This window comes from Triturus cristatus, chromosome 4_1 (genome assembly GCF_964204655.1).
Source record: "Triturus cristatus chromosome 4_1, aTriCri1.1, whole genome shotgun sequence".
Taxonomy (NCBI): Eukaryota; Metazoa; Chordata; class Amphibia; order Caudata; family Salamandridae; genus Triturus; species Triturus cristatus.
In genome coordinates, this window is record NC_140585.1 from 566966044 (window position 1) to 566980777 (window position 14734).

At 45.2% G+C, this 14734-nt stretch overlaps 1 protein-coding gene across 8 annotated transcripts in view; it reads right to left on the reverse strand.

The window, feature by feature from the left end:
• Positions 1–14734, reverse strand: part of CACNA2D1 (calcium voltage-gated channel auxiliary subunit alpha2delta 1) — a 1735709-nt gene that overhangs the window by 123841 nt on the left and 1597134 nt on the right. For all 8 annotated transcript variants that reach the window (XM_085652892.1, XM_085652894.1, XM_085652893.1 and 5 more), the window contains 2 exons: positions 7971–8069; positions 358–425 (listed from right to left, as the gene is read on the reverse strand). In XM_085652892.1, coding sequence (XP_085509018.1) covers positions 358–425; positions 7971–8069 — 167 coding nt within the window. The remainder of the gene's footprint in view (positions 1–357; positions 426–7970; positions 8070–14734) is intronic.

The following is a 14734-nucleotide window of genomic DNA, read 5'->3' on the forward strand; positions in this document are numbered from 1 at the left end:
TTGAGTAGTGATGCCACTAGAGGAAATCTGTGTCTGATGTTTCAGTACAGGTGCTCTTAAAAAATCCCTAAGGACCAAATGGCAGAAAGCTGTAGACAGGCAACAAATCCTAAGAGGGATTTGTTAATGGGAACAAAGTTTAGAAAGACATATGCTCAGAAATCTGCACTTTGCTAAAAAAAATGCCACAGATAAGAACTGACAAATAGGTGTGTGGCTCTTCAAGGCCCTCGTTCAAATATAAATATTATAAATGTAAGTGTGTTGCTGTAAACTCAGTTGTGAGACATGTGTATGTTTTGTTAATCCAGGTCTTGCATTGATTTGGAAAGTGACTGTTGCAGAGATTCACCTTACCTTATTCTTGGTTGTGGCCTTCAAAAAGCTTTCCATCCAGCTGTCCACATCTAGTTTCACTCCAACAACTGAACAAGAGCGAAAAGGGATTACATACAGTAAAACAATTATTTTAGAAAGCAAATTGGCAAATAATCATCTTCTTTATCAGTTTATCATTTCACTCTCACAAGTCATTTTAACACCTCTTAATAAAAGATTTTGTCCTTCACAAGTCATTTTAACATCTCTGGTTATACCTGATAGGTTTGACAAAGAGCAGGCAGGCCTATCTTTAGGCAATATATGATGACCAAAACAGAGATACATAAAACAAGACAAAAATGACACACGGTGCACCAACAATGAGGTCATCACTGATGTCACTGATCATGTCATGAGTGATGTAATATGTGAGGTCATAAGCAGTGCAATGCAGGGGTGTACTTTATAGTTAGCAGAGTGGTTGAGAAAGGGTCTGGGCCTCTAATGAGGTCTGAGCAATCCCACTGTGTGGGGCTTACTTGTGGCAACAATAGAGGTTCTTGCCCCCAATGATCCTTAGCAGCCAAGATGACTTCAACGCATAACTAGTAGAGTGCCAAGGGGCACGCTTGCAGAGTGGTTAAGAAAGGGAGCAGTGGCCTCCGATGTGGTCAATCCCACTGTGGGAGACTGACTTGTGGCAACAGTAAGGGTTCTTTATTCCCAACAACCCTCAGCAGCCAAGGGGACTTAATTCCCCAACCAGTAGTATGACTGGAGGTGCCTTTGCAGAGTGGAAGAGAAAGTGGGTAGGGCCTCTGACAAGTTCTGAGCAATCCTGTTGTAGGGGACTTACTTGTTGCAACAATAGGGGTTCTTGGCCCCCAACAACCTTCAGCAAACAAGGGGACTTCACCCCCACAACCAGTAGTGCACCAGGTGATGTGTTTGCAGAGTAGTTGAGAAAGGGGGGCCTCCAATGACGTCTGTGCAATTCCGCTGTGGGGGACTTATGTTTGGGTGTTATTTAGACCCAGGGACATGGTGGTCCCCGGGGCTAGGGGGTCCACAGCCTCCCTCATTACTCTTTGTTTAGCCCATGGTGGTCGGATGGCAGAGCTTACAGAGCCCCAGGTGCCCACCTCCATTTTATCAATAAACCTCAGGGAGGTGGTGGTCCACAGGGATGAATAAGCTTTAGGAAGGGGACCAATGCCCCCCCTCTTTTTAAAAAAATGCCCCGGGCCACCCGGGGGCTGTATTCAAAACAAGTGCGGGAGCCTATGTTTGTTTTCTTTTCAATTTTGCCACAGATATGTAGCAATGTTTTTTTTTAAAGTTATTTTTGGCCCTGTCAGTGTCACAGGGGTACTCCAACAAAACAGCTAGGGGGTCAGTGTATTCATCCCCTACCCACTATTCTTTTATTTAAATACATTTCGTGGGACTCGGGTGAAGCAGAGTACCAAGATGGCTGTTAACACTTCCAGGTTGAAGTATTGGCATTCAATCAGATCTCACTATTAGATCTGTGCGTAGGCTCCACCCAGATATCCTTATTTACTTTCTGTTAAATTTCTCAACAGCTTGAGAACAGATTTAAACTGGATAACTGAAGGCGCGATCTGCGAAACAAAATCTACCTTCCTCCCAAATTTGGTGTAATTCCGTGCAGTGGTTTGGGCTCTAGTAGTGTTCAAAGATCCTACGGGAATTAACATGAGAAATTGTATTTTTGCTGATTACCCAAATTTCTCTGCCCCCTCTTAACCGATCGCCCCATAACTTTCGAAGCGCAACAAGACTCAGTATGAGATAAAAAAAAAAATTCTGAAGATTCGTCAAACTGTGCCATAGATATAGGCAAGTCAAAAACATTTTTTTATATAAGCATGGTCCTTACTATAACTATCTACTGGTGACTGTCAATAGATAATATATATAGCAAATGAAAATGTTACAGTGAAACATGCAGCTGACATTGATGACCTCATCCTTACTAATGAGCTAGACATACTTATCCTGACTGAAACATGGCTAAATGATGCCTCCCCACCTACTCTTGACCTACTAGTCCCACCTAATCACACCACCATTAGGTTAGATAGATCAGACCAGGCGGAGGTATCGCTTGCATATACAGAAACAATCTCGCTGTGACAAAAGTCACATAAAATGGAAATATCCTCTTGCCAATACCTATGCATTGACATTTTGAGCAACAACAGTCGACTGTGCAAACTGCACATGGTCTACCACCCACCAGGAGATAACATCACATTTATAGAACGCATTATGGAAACCATCTGAAACAATGCAGTACAACATGGCACCCATAACCTTAAATCCTTCCTAGCTGACCTCAACCCGACTCAACTCTGTGACAGTTACACACATAAATTGGGCACCACCTTGGACCTTATCATTGCCAAGAGTAATACCATCCACTGAAATCTATTATCCTCTGTGACTAGATAGTTACTGCATCACTTTTCTCATTACAGAATTAGTTAAGACAAGAAAGGGCCAACTAAAGAAACCTGAACAATAGAAAAGGAGCATGCACAGTGTTAACTGTAATGATCTGACATCCCTCAGCAATAGCATGTTGCCACCTCCCTTGTATATGGCTGATGTTCGTGCCCTCACTAACCACTACAACAACTCCATGATAATAATTTTAGATTCAATAGCTCCCCTACAGCTACAGAGAATGTCCTCCAAAGACTCCAAAAGGTGGCTCAATGGCATCCTTAATACAGAAAGACATAAGGTTAGACTAGTTGAACGAGCTTGGAAATCCTCACCAACCCTAGAAAACCTTAAACTTCTGAGATCACTGAGGAGCATCTACAACAAACATATCAGAAGCTTGACAGCAAATTCCCTTAAAGGCCAATTAGACTAAGCTAGAAATCATCCCAAAAGGCTGTTCAAATGAATCAAGGTAAATCCAATTAGGCAACCTGAGACTTCCCTCACAGGTTCTAATCCACAGCCAAACTGTGAGGCTTTTGCCTCCTTATTTATGGAAAAGACAAGAAAGATAAAAAATGACTTATAGTCAGCTACAGTGCACCTTCCTCATATACCTCTTAGTAGCGCACCCACACCCCAAATTGCTGAGACACCAGGTCTCAGCTCACACCCCCAAATACAATGCTACATGCAGCATATTCAAACCATTTGATGAAAATGACATTCTCAAAATCCTAACAACACTAAAACCCTCAAACCACTTCAGCGACCCTCTACCAATGAACTCCTTTAGTGAGATCAAAATGTCCTTACTACCTCTCTGGACTAAAATAGTTAATGCCTCATTACTTTAAGGATTGATCCTTGACTGCCTTAAAGCTGGGTAGGTTACCCCCATTCAAAAAAATATGACTGCAGACCCCTAAGACCTAAGTAACTGCCGCCCAATCTCTACGATTCCGACACTAGCAAAGCTCCTTGAGAAATGTGTACATATTCAACTGTGCAACCATATTGACACATTCAGTCTCTTAGATCAATTCCAATCTGGCTTCCGCCAAGGCCACAGCACTTAATCGGTGCACACTGTTGGACCGGAACTAATCCTGCTTTCTTTTGCTCCTTGACATTCTTGTCAGACTTTTATAATGCCAAACATGCCACCTAGACCTACTTAATCATAGGATCGGACTTTCAGGGACTGCTCTTAACTGGTTTTCCAATTTTCCCCACAACAGAAGTCAAAGAATCAAGGTCAATATGTCCATATCCAACCCCACACAGGTCATTTTAGGGGTTCCTCAGGGGTCTTCACTCTCACCCACTCTCTAACGTATTCATGTAACCTCTAACCCAATATTTGAATTTATTGAACATCCACTATCACATGTATGCAGATTACACCCAACTGTACTTACAAATCTCTTCCCACAAAGATATTAGGTCAATAATCTCAACTCTACAAAAAACGCATAACTGGTTGTCTTGTAACCACATCAAACTAAATGCTCTAAAAACAGAATTCCTCCTAATTGCCCCACTCAAACATTTACTGGACATTGCAGAATGGATGAAACATCTGACAGCATTGAATCATGCACCACACTGAGATAAATGCTGAACAAGTATCTAAACATGCAGGAGCACATCGACTGCCACCAAAGGAGCGAACGTCCACCTAAATATCTTAAGAAAAATAAGACTCTTCCTACTCCCGGATGATCTCAAGTCAGCTGTTTAAGCTCAGGTGAATCCAAGGTTGGACTATGAGAGTGCAACCCTATGCGGCCCACCCAGAGCTAGGCTGGCACCGCTAAGGGCCTTGTTAACTCTGCCACTAGGCTCATTACAGGATCTAAAAGAACCAATCACTTCACTCCAGATCAGAAATCTCTAAATTGCCTTCCATACGAGGCAAGGAGTCATTTGAAAGTTGCCTGCATGACCCATAAAGTCCTCCACTTCAACACTCTGAGATACTTTGCACAAAAACTAGAGCTATCTCATGGCATCATAGCATCTAGAGGCACTAGCTCACTACTTCTGAAACAAAACAAATAAAAACATATAACTGAGCCTTCTCAGGCATGGCCCCGAGAATCTGAACACACTTCCTCCTGAAATCAGAATGAACCCCTCATCTGCCTCATTCAAGAAATAAGAGAAGAGAAAACTGATGAACAAATTTCTGCTGTGGAATGCATGATCTATATTCCAGAACAAGTTATCCATCTCGGACCTGAGTTGCTCTCTCTAGGGGATTCTCCCATACAATGGCCCTCCTTCATGATGTATTTATTTTTCCATTCATGTCACCTTGAACATTGTAAAGCACTCTGATACCGTTGAGGGTCATGTACATATTTTATTAAACATTATAAAAAAATAGGGCTCTCGATTTTGTGTTGCATTATTCATAGTAAGGAGAATGAGCCCTCCTCTATAGCACCTTTCGTTTACCCCCTCTTTTTTTATTCAAAGTAGACATAGCCCTGCTTCTAGAAAAACATGTTGCACCAATGGGACATTACTCCTTTGCAGCATCCAGAAGCCATCATTGGTACTTCTCCTCATACTCCATAAATTCCTGAGGAGCAATGATGCTAATCAAGAAAGCAGTGTATCTTAGTCTTAAAGAATGCATTTTTGACACTGCTGAGATGGTGGTCATAGTCGCAGGAACACTGACTGCACAACCACAGTTACGAGTAAATATATATGGGCCCAACCATGACGAACCTGAGTTCTGTGATGAGGTAATGCATAGATGTAGTGCACACAGGGACTAGCTAATAATTTGAGGGGGGGAATTTCAATTATGCATTACCACCCACCTCGACAGGGCAACAGTCATTGAAAGGCAGCCCTCGAAGGCAAATTTAGCGGTGAATAATATAATGCAGAATTATGAGCTAGTAGTTGGCAGTAGGGATTTGCATCCTGCAGACACCAAATTTACATACTACTCTTCTATACACAATACGTCCTCTTGAATAGGTAGGTTGCTCATTGTACAATCTCTAATGTGGCAAATTCAAGAATGCACCATATAGGCAAGAAACCTCTCTGATCACTCATCTGTTGAACTAACGGTTGAAAATCTGTTACTTCTCCATTTTTTATTAGCTTTTATTAGAGGTACAGAGCGTTGCGATTCAGTATTTTGATCAGAGCTTGAGGAATATTTCAAATTGAATGTCAATTTCATGCCTCAGTTCTTAATACTGGGGAAAGCTTTTTTAAATCATATATCGGGGTGTCTGTATAGCAAAAGCACCAGGATACCTCAAATGACTTTACAGCAACTGGGTAAAGTTGAATATAGTGTCAAATGCATTAGCAACTGAGTATATACATTGCCTAAAGAATAATCCCTTTAAACAAAACTACAGTCATATTTAGGTATTTTTTCTTTTGGGTGTCAGCTTATGATAAGTGTGTAGCAAAAAAAGAACATGATAGTGATGATAACCTGGGAATTGGAGCTCTATTAGATGGATTATTACTCACTTCTGGCATTCATCAATGTTCGATCTTGGAGAAAGCCCTAGTCAAAGGCTTTCTTAAAATGTCCAGTTCTTAGAGGTTTTCTGAATTAGAAGTAGTTGACTTCCATTCTTTCTGCTTCTCACTGCTAAAGAGCATGTTGGTACCAAGTGTAACAATACTGGCTGAAGGTTTCTAGTGGGGTTGTTTTGTGAGGGGCTACCTTTTGCAAGTATGGCAGGCCTTTAATCAAATCAGTCTTGGGGATAACAATGAGTGCTTTTAAAGTAATGCTAGTATTCACATAAAGTCAATAGAAAACTTTCATAGTTGATTTGGTGTGGTCGAATATATGTACATTTAGACTCATCTTAGGTGCTTGGATTTGAATGCTCCTTGCTCTGTCAATCAAGCTCCACATTAGGCTTCTCTAAATCATGTGCTAATGGTCTATCAATCCCAAAACAGGAGCTCCCATAAGTTTAATTTAATGAAGGGCTTACAGGAGAGAGGGGACTCTGTGATGTAAGCATAGCTGCATGCTAACCCCTACCCTCATGCTCACCATCTTCATTTGAGGAGTGAATACAAGTTTTGAGTCAAAGATGAGCCCCAGGTTTTAGTTTGAGAAGGGGGCAGGAGATGGCCTAGACTGGAAGGGCAGACAGGTGGAAACTTAAAATATTAAGATTTTCATTTTAGATTCATTTAGATAAGGGAAGTTTGCTCCTCTTTTGTGTATGAATCGATGTAGACGTTTGTGGGAAGGGCATTGGAGTGGGAGGTCAGTGGTGTTTTGAGCTGCTATTCTTAGAATTTCCTTTTTAGATTTATTTAGGCAAAGGAAGCTTTCTCACCCAGTGTTTGTTTTTGGTCTAGATTGAGGAGCCAGTGGAATGGCAGACAGGTGAGGCCTTCACTTCCTATGATCAGGATTTCCATGTCAGCAGCATATGTCTACGACTGGATCTTGTACTGATTTTGCACCTGAGACATGAGTTGCAAGGATCATTTAAACAGCAGTGGGAGAGAGAGGAGCATTAGAAAACATCACAAATTGATCTGAAAGCCAAAAATTCCAAAGGGCCAATGAATGCATATTGATCAAGAAAATGAAGGCCATCAATCATTATCATTCTTACACTTGATGCAGAAGAATATCATGATCAATGGTATCATAGGCTGAATTAAAGATTCAAAATAATCACTACTCGTTGCTGGCCTTTCTCTAGTAATTTCTTCTTTGTTGTCAGCCAGAGCTGATTATGTTCCTTAAAAAAATTGGAATTCTGATTGGAGGCCATGAGGAAGCTGGTTTTGTTTGTAGCTGTCTGATAATTAAATCTATGCTAAACTTTGCTGGATTTTTCTTGAATGGGAGGGATGAGCTAGACATTTGAGGCTAGTCAGCCATTTGAGGATAAGCAGATATTTTCTTAGGAATGGTGAGATTATTGTATGATTTGATTGGCTCAAAGTTTGGTTCACCAATGCAGAGTAGTTTATCAGTTGCTATGGCTATCTTGGTAATGCACAGGCATACAGAAAAAACAATGTATGTACATACGCCCACCCACACATATGTACACATGTATGATCAGGGAACTATGACTAACAGATGTAAATTTGGATTAAACATATATTTTCACACTATTTTGAGATTTGTAGGCCGGGGTTGCACTTACCTGCAGGCTTAAGAAGAGTGCCATCAATCGTTATTTCTACAGCTCTGCTTACCATTATGCCTGAGTCATAGTTTGAGACATCTACTCCACTTCCATTTCCTGGAGGTGAAAAGAAGGTTAAAACTTTATACAGTGGCTTGCAGGACATGAAAGAATTTTCACCAGTTATGCCAAACAGATTATTTATGGATTTTCCAAACCTCTCAAGCACAAATAATTGGCTCACACAGAGCTCAGCACTAAGGGCCCAAATGTAGAAGGCTATTCTGCTATTGAAAACACTGTGATTCGCACAATCTCAGTGTTTGCAACCACAAAATTTCCTTTTTTCTAATTACTAACCCCATTTTGTCAGTTGCCAAAGCCTTTGTGATTTGCAAAATGTGGTTTACGATCCATTACAAATCACAGATAGCAGGAGATCTTAAAGGGGCATAACCTTCTAAATGCAAGATTCAATGGTATTTATGCATTGTTTCATATCTCAATTGGACTAGTTACAAACCCATCAAAGGAAGTGGTAAAAGATACCCAAAGGGGAAGATGTCGCCTTGGGAAACTTCACTTTTCTCTTAATGGTTCATGGACTACGAACTCAGGTTGATCAGGTAGAGGCCCAGGAAACAACTGCCTGCTCCTTTAAGAATTCGGGCTGTTACAGTCTGAATTACCGAACAACCTCCATTCATTGTTTTACATCCACTATCATATCGTTCACAGTGCCATTGCTCAAAAACCCACCCATATTTGTATTCCAATTTTCAGTATACAAAAATGTCCTATATACATACTGACTCTGTGCCCATCAGTGGTTAATTTGTAAAAAAATAAGTGCCGTGGCTCTTGTTAGGAGGCAGCTTGCACCAACCCATTTCTCCTGTAACACTGCTTAAAACACCCACTATTAACCAGGAAATAGGTACAGGACCTGGTCTAATGGCACAGAGCTGCCAACCTCAGAGCTGGGGAACCAGGTTCTAGGCTCCTCATCGGATCAACATCATGGGATTCATGGCAAATCACATAATCTTCCTGTGCCTACCACAAATGAGTGTGTCCTTCACTGGTGCTCACTAAATTATAGCGCGGGTGCTAGTGATTAAGTGCCAGTGCTGAGCACCGGAAAGCACAGTCTCAAATTAAGCACTGGTGCCCATTATAGTAGAACCTGAAAATGTTTCAGAATACCCAAAAGCAATGCATTAAAATGCTGGCCATGAATCTCTTAAACACAACAACTCATTTTAATTGCTCTGAGAATTCCCCCCCAAAATTTGTAAACCCTTTTGCTATAAGGATTCTTGTTTTAAATTTCAGGGGGATATTCTCAAGAACGTTTGATAACTACCGCAAAAGTAGCTTAACGCAACTCTTCACCTCGCAGTGTATCGCGGGAAAATAAGACAGCGTCAGCGTGGTATTCTCCACACGGCGACACCATCCGATAGACCCACCACAACGCGTCAAATGAATGCTCTCAAATCAATGCGACGCCGCAAAAATGCAAACCGCGAATGCGAAAAAAGCGGCGATGACGCAAATCGCGATACAAAAATCAGCGAAAGCCAGCCACAGACCTGCAATCCCCACGCGACATGCGGGAAAAAGCACTACAGAAGTAGAAGAAAAAAACATACAAAAGCCAAACAACAGCGAAGCACAATGGAGTCAGCCAGAGCAAGTGCAGAGGACAACCAGAACCCCACAAGCCCCCCGGAGGACCAGCCTGGGACCTCGGGGTCAGGGAAGGGCAGGGACAAGAAGAGTAGGAAGAAGCAGTTCAGTCCGCAGGAAAACAGGATCCTGATTGCGGAGGTGATAGAACACCATCAACTACTGTTCATCACCTCCACTGTGTCACTGGCAACTAAAAATGGAATATGGCAGACCATCGTGGACAAGGTGAATGCAGTCGGAGTGCTGAAGAGGACAATGGAAGAGGTCAAGAGGCGCTGGAATGATGTCAAGCTCAAAACCAAGCATCAAAACCAAGCAGAAACTTGCAAACAACCGGAAGGCAGCAATGCAGACTGGAGGTGGAAGTCCAGCGCCACAGGAGGAGCTGGATGAGATGGAGGAAATGGTGTCCACAGTCATCAGTGGGGAGATGGTGGCAGGAGTCGGGGGCCGGACACTGCTCAACATGACCGGACACAACAGCAACAGGGTGAGTAACGACCAGGGACTGGAGGGATGGGGGGAGATGGGCACAATGGCACACATGCACAAGTAAGCATAGCACATCTGCGGACAAATCATGCCCCAGACCCCCAACTCCCACCAAGAGACCAATGCACCCAAGTATGCAACATCACAGCACTGTATAAGCACAGAAGTCAGAGGCAAACAACATGTAAGGGATAAGGGGCAGCCAAATCAGAGCTGCAGGGGCGACTCCCCACAAAATGCGGCACACACACATCACATGCAGAGCACATCAACATTGACAACGATGTGGCACAGTCCGCAACACGTCCACAACTGGTGCTGCTTGTGTGCAGAAACTGGCCAATCACATATGGCATCGCAGGGAAATATGAGTTGATAATGTACAAGTACAAACACACATCTGTGATGTTGTCGAAATGTCCACTCTCCTGCATCATATAGGCAGCTCCCCACAAACATTCACAATGTACACTGTCATTCAGTCCGAATGTAAACATGTACAATGTGTCAACATACATGTGAACACAATGTTAAACTGCATCTCCCCTTCACATTGCAGAGGGAAATTAAACACCTCCTGCAGAGCAGTCCCAACCTCTCTTCCCTGATGACGAAGAGGACCACCACACCTTCGCCTCCGATGCCCTCCAACAGCTCGTGGACAGCCTCCGCAGCCCACTTCCAGGAGCAGGGCAGCCCAGCTGCTACGAAGAGAACTCACCCCCTGCACAGAACACACAGCAGGCAGCACTCACCACCACGGCTGCCTCCCAGGACCCCCACGATGAACACATGGCCTTCCAATGCCGTGTGTTGGGGTGCTGGGAGAAGCTGGCTGAACAGGTGCAGGTGGGGTTCGACCGCATGGGAGACAAACTGGACGCCATACGTGGGTGCCTAAGTCCCATCAGGGACCACTCACAGTCCCTAACAGACACCGTCAGTCTGCTCCATGCCCTCCAACGAACCATGGCTGACATCGCCAGAGTCCTGACTGTGCGACAAGAATGACTGTCTGGTCAGATTGGCTCCAGCGAGCTTGCCCCAGGAGTTGGGAGTCATGTGGAGGCACATGGAGAACACAGAGCGGACGCGTGCAGAAAGAGCGGCTGCCACGGCTGCACAAAAGCAAGACGTAGCTGGGCCCCTCAATGGCATAAAGACCCTCCTCCTGGCATTGCTGCCACAAGTCCAGGTGCTGATACATGCTGCTGATACCACTCCATCCACATCTCCGGACCCTGATGTGTCAGTGCCACACAGTGCGGCACACATTCCACCTCCGACCCCTGAGGTGTCTCTGCCACACAGTGCTGGAGACAGAACACCACCACCCACATGCGAGGCACCTGAAACAGCAGAGGACAAAGATGCGGATGTGGATGAATCTGCCATGGTGGTGAGAAGAAAGCTGTAGCATTCATGTCCGCCATGTGGCCTGTTTCTGCTTGGTTCTGCCCTCTGCATCATCACCTTCAACTGTCCCCCGATGCACTCTGCGACACTCACCTTGGACCTCGACATGAATTGCCATATTCTGTTTGCTCACCAATGACACAGCTATCAGACTGCGGACTAATCTCCTCCTCTTCGGATGTACTTGTCCTTCCCTAAAGGACTCTGGCTGGCCCTCCACGGGCTATCAATGTAAAGTGAGGTTTGCATGGCCCTGTCCTGCTCCAGCTACGACACTCCATTGAATGTGCATGAAACATTGATTGTCATACCGATGTGTCATGTCTATGATCTTGCAAGTGTGGAGGTATGGATGAATGTAGGGTCAATGATTCCCCCATTACGTCCATGTTGCTCATGTTGTGGGAATTGGGTCATAAGGTGACACATTGCCAATTGCTTTCCGGGTGGCTCCAACACTAAAACAGAGACACACACATTAGTCACTTCCTTGTCCAGCCCAGAAGGGAAGCACACCCAGAGCCCCGGGGTCATTGTTCACGCCCTTACGCTGGACTGGCATATGCCAGGCCAGCCCACTCCGCTTATGCTCACAGGGGGGATGACAATTATACATTTCCCAGGTCTTCCCTGTAGGGATCTGCTGCTCACAGGTCTAGTTGTCACCATGCCACAGTCACTCCCTCACAGCTGCTTCACACCCACACCACACTCATTCAGCACCAGCATCACAGGACATGTGACGCTGCCAATAAAAAGGGCCTGGCCCACGTGCTGGATGCCATTTCCACTCTGTCACTGGGTTTCTACGTGTGGGTATCATTTCTGCCTGAGGCCCTAGGGCCCGGGCACAGAACATTGCCTGGTGCTGGGGGTGACATGATGGCATCCGCACCACGGGACTCAATCATAAAGGGTCCATAGCTTGTGGTGCACAGACTTGGTGGCACAGGATACATTGCGGCAAGCACAGGCACACCTCCACCGGACGGTGTCTTTGGGTGCAGTGAGGTAGAAGCACCTAAGGTGCTGAGCGGGTGTGCAGCCTGCGATGATGCGCCATCCGGGTGGTCCAGAATGGTGGCATTAGTGTGAGCCCTGCTGGACAGCAGTGTAGGCCTGAGCCAGTGGGCAGTGCCTGCCTACCGACACGTGGCGTTGCCTCATAGTTCATGGAGTTAGTGGCACCTATAGTGCTGAGCGGGTGTGCAGCCTGCGATGAGGCCGGGGCATTGATATGTTCTCTGCCATAGCGAAATCAAGACCCAGAATCAAGTGTGTGACCTGGTGGCCTGTGGTGCAGGGCTGCATGATGTGAAGGGTGCCATGGTCACGGACCCGGGCTTGGGGCTACCAGTGGCACGTGGTGGGCCCTCTTGGAGACACGCCAGTGGCGGAAGGTGAGCAGGGAGGCCTGGTTGCGCAGGGGCAGGCAATCCCGTATGGGCGGCGGGAAGGGCTGGGGTGCAGCAGCCTGTGTGCGCAAGGGCAGGAAAGCACGGATGGCATGTGCTACTGTATGGTCTCTGTCATTCATGTCTCTGACAACTGTTTCAGATAAGGGACCTGGGGGATTGCAGTGTGTACCGGCACGTGGTTGGAGACACACCACTGGCTGCAGGTGAGCAGTGAGGCCTGGGTCTGCAGTGTCGGGTCGGCATTCTCTCTCCCTCTCTTTCTCTCTCCCTCTCTTTCTCTCTCTCTCCCTCTCTTTCTCTCTCCCTCTCTCTCGTTCTCTCTCTCTCTCTCTCTTACTCTCCTCCTCTTTTTTCTCTCTCTCTCTCTCTCTCTCTCTCTCTCTCTCTCTCTCTCTCTCTCTCTCTCTCTCTCTCTCTCTCTCTCTCTCTCTCTCCTTCTCTTTCTTTGTCTCTCTCTCTCTCCCTCTCTTTCTCTCTCCCTCTCTCTCCCTCTCCTTCTTTCTCTCTCTTTCTTTCTCTCTCCCTCTCTTTCTGTCTCCCTCTTTCTTTCTCTCTCTCTCTTTACCTCTCTTTCTCTCTCCCTCTCTTTCTGTCTCTCCCTATCTCTCTCCCTCTCTTTCTTTCTCTCTCCCTCTCTTTCTCCCTCTCTTTCTTTCTCTCTCCCTCTCTTTCTCTCTTTCTTTCCCTCTCCCTCTCTTTCTCTCTTTCTCTCTCCCTCTCTTTTTCTCTTTCTCTCTCCCTCTCTTTCTCCCTCCCTCTCTTTCTCTCTTCCCCTCTCCCCCTTTCTTTCGCTCTCTCTCTGCACTCTGAGGGGCGCATGGCACATCTTCTTATCTGTATTTCTGTCTTGCAGGCTGTGACTTACAGAATGCCCAGAGAAGACCCACCGTGCGTCTTCAAGATTGTTGCTTTTTGTTTCATCTATAATAAAGTTTTTATTTGGATTATATGATTTGAATGTATGATTTCCATTTTTCTGGCCGCACCTTTATGTTAGGTGTTGTAATTGTGCAACTTCAGGCGATTTGTTTGGTTCATGGTTCCGTGGTGTTGATGTGCATTCTCTTTGTCCAAAGGGAGGGGGGGCGGATGGTGGGGTCCTGGGGGTGGTGCCGGTGGGTGATGTTGCCCTATTGGGGCTCCGGGCTGCATGTTCAGTTGCTCGGGGGCATCTGTTGTTCTTCAGGTTTGGCTATGGGCTGTGCTCCCTTGGCTGCTGCCGGTTGTTGTCCGACTTTACACCAGGTCAGAGCAGGTGTTAGCTTCCTGCTGCTAACACGCCTTATCGCCTGTTTTGTGATCTTATCGCCGACCTGGCTGGTCGTTGAGAATGTTATGGAGTGGTGTTGTCGCTGCTTTTTGCTCAGGAATGCCTAATCTGCATCTCATTAGCGATAGCTGCCGGGGTCATCCGCGGCGATATGTTTTGAGGATGCTATCGCCGGAAAACTGGTGTTATCAACTGTTAGCATCAGCTTGTGAATGGGGTGATAAATTTATCGCGACTTTGGCTGCACTAAAGTGCCGATAACTCTGCGATAGATCCTTGAGAATATGCCCCTCAGTGTTTTACTGTGCTCCTTTACATCAGCCAGGTAATCCCAGTGGTTCATCAATGTATTCCAAAGAGATTTTTTAGACAATTCAAAACTGGCCTTTTGCACAAAATGACTTTGTCCACAGCTGAAAACTATAGAAAAATATGATTCTGATGTTTTCTTTAAGGCAAAACTGTATGATAGTGTATAGTGGGTGAGCTGA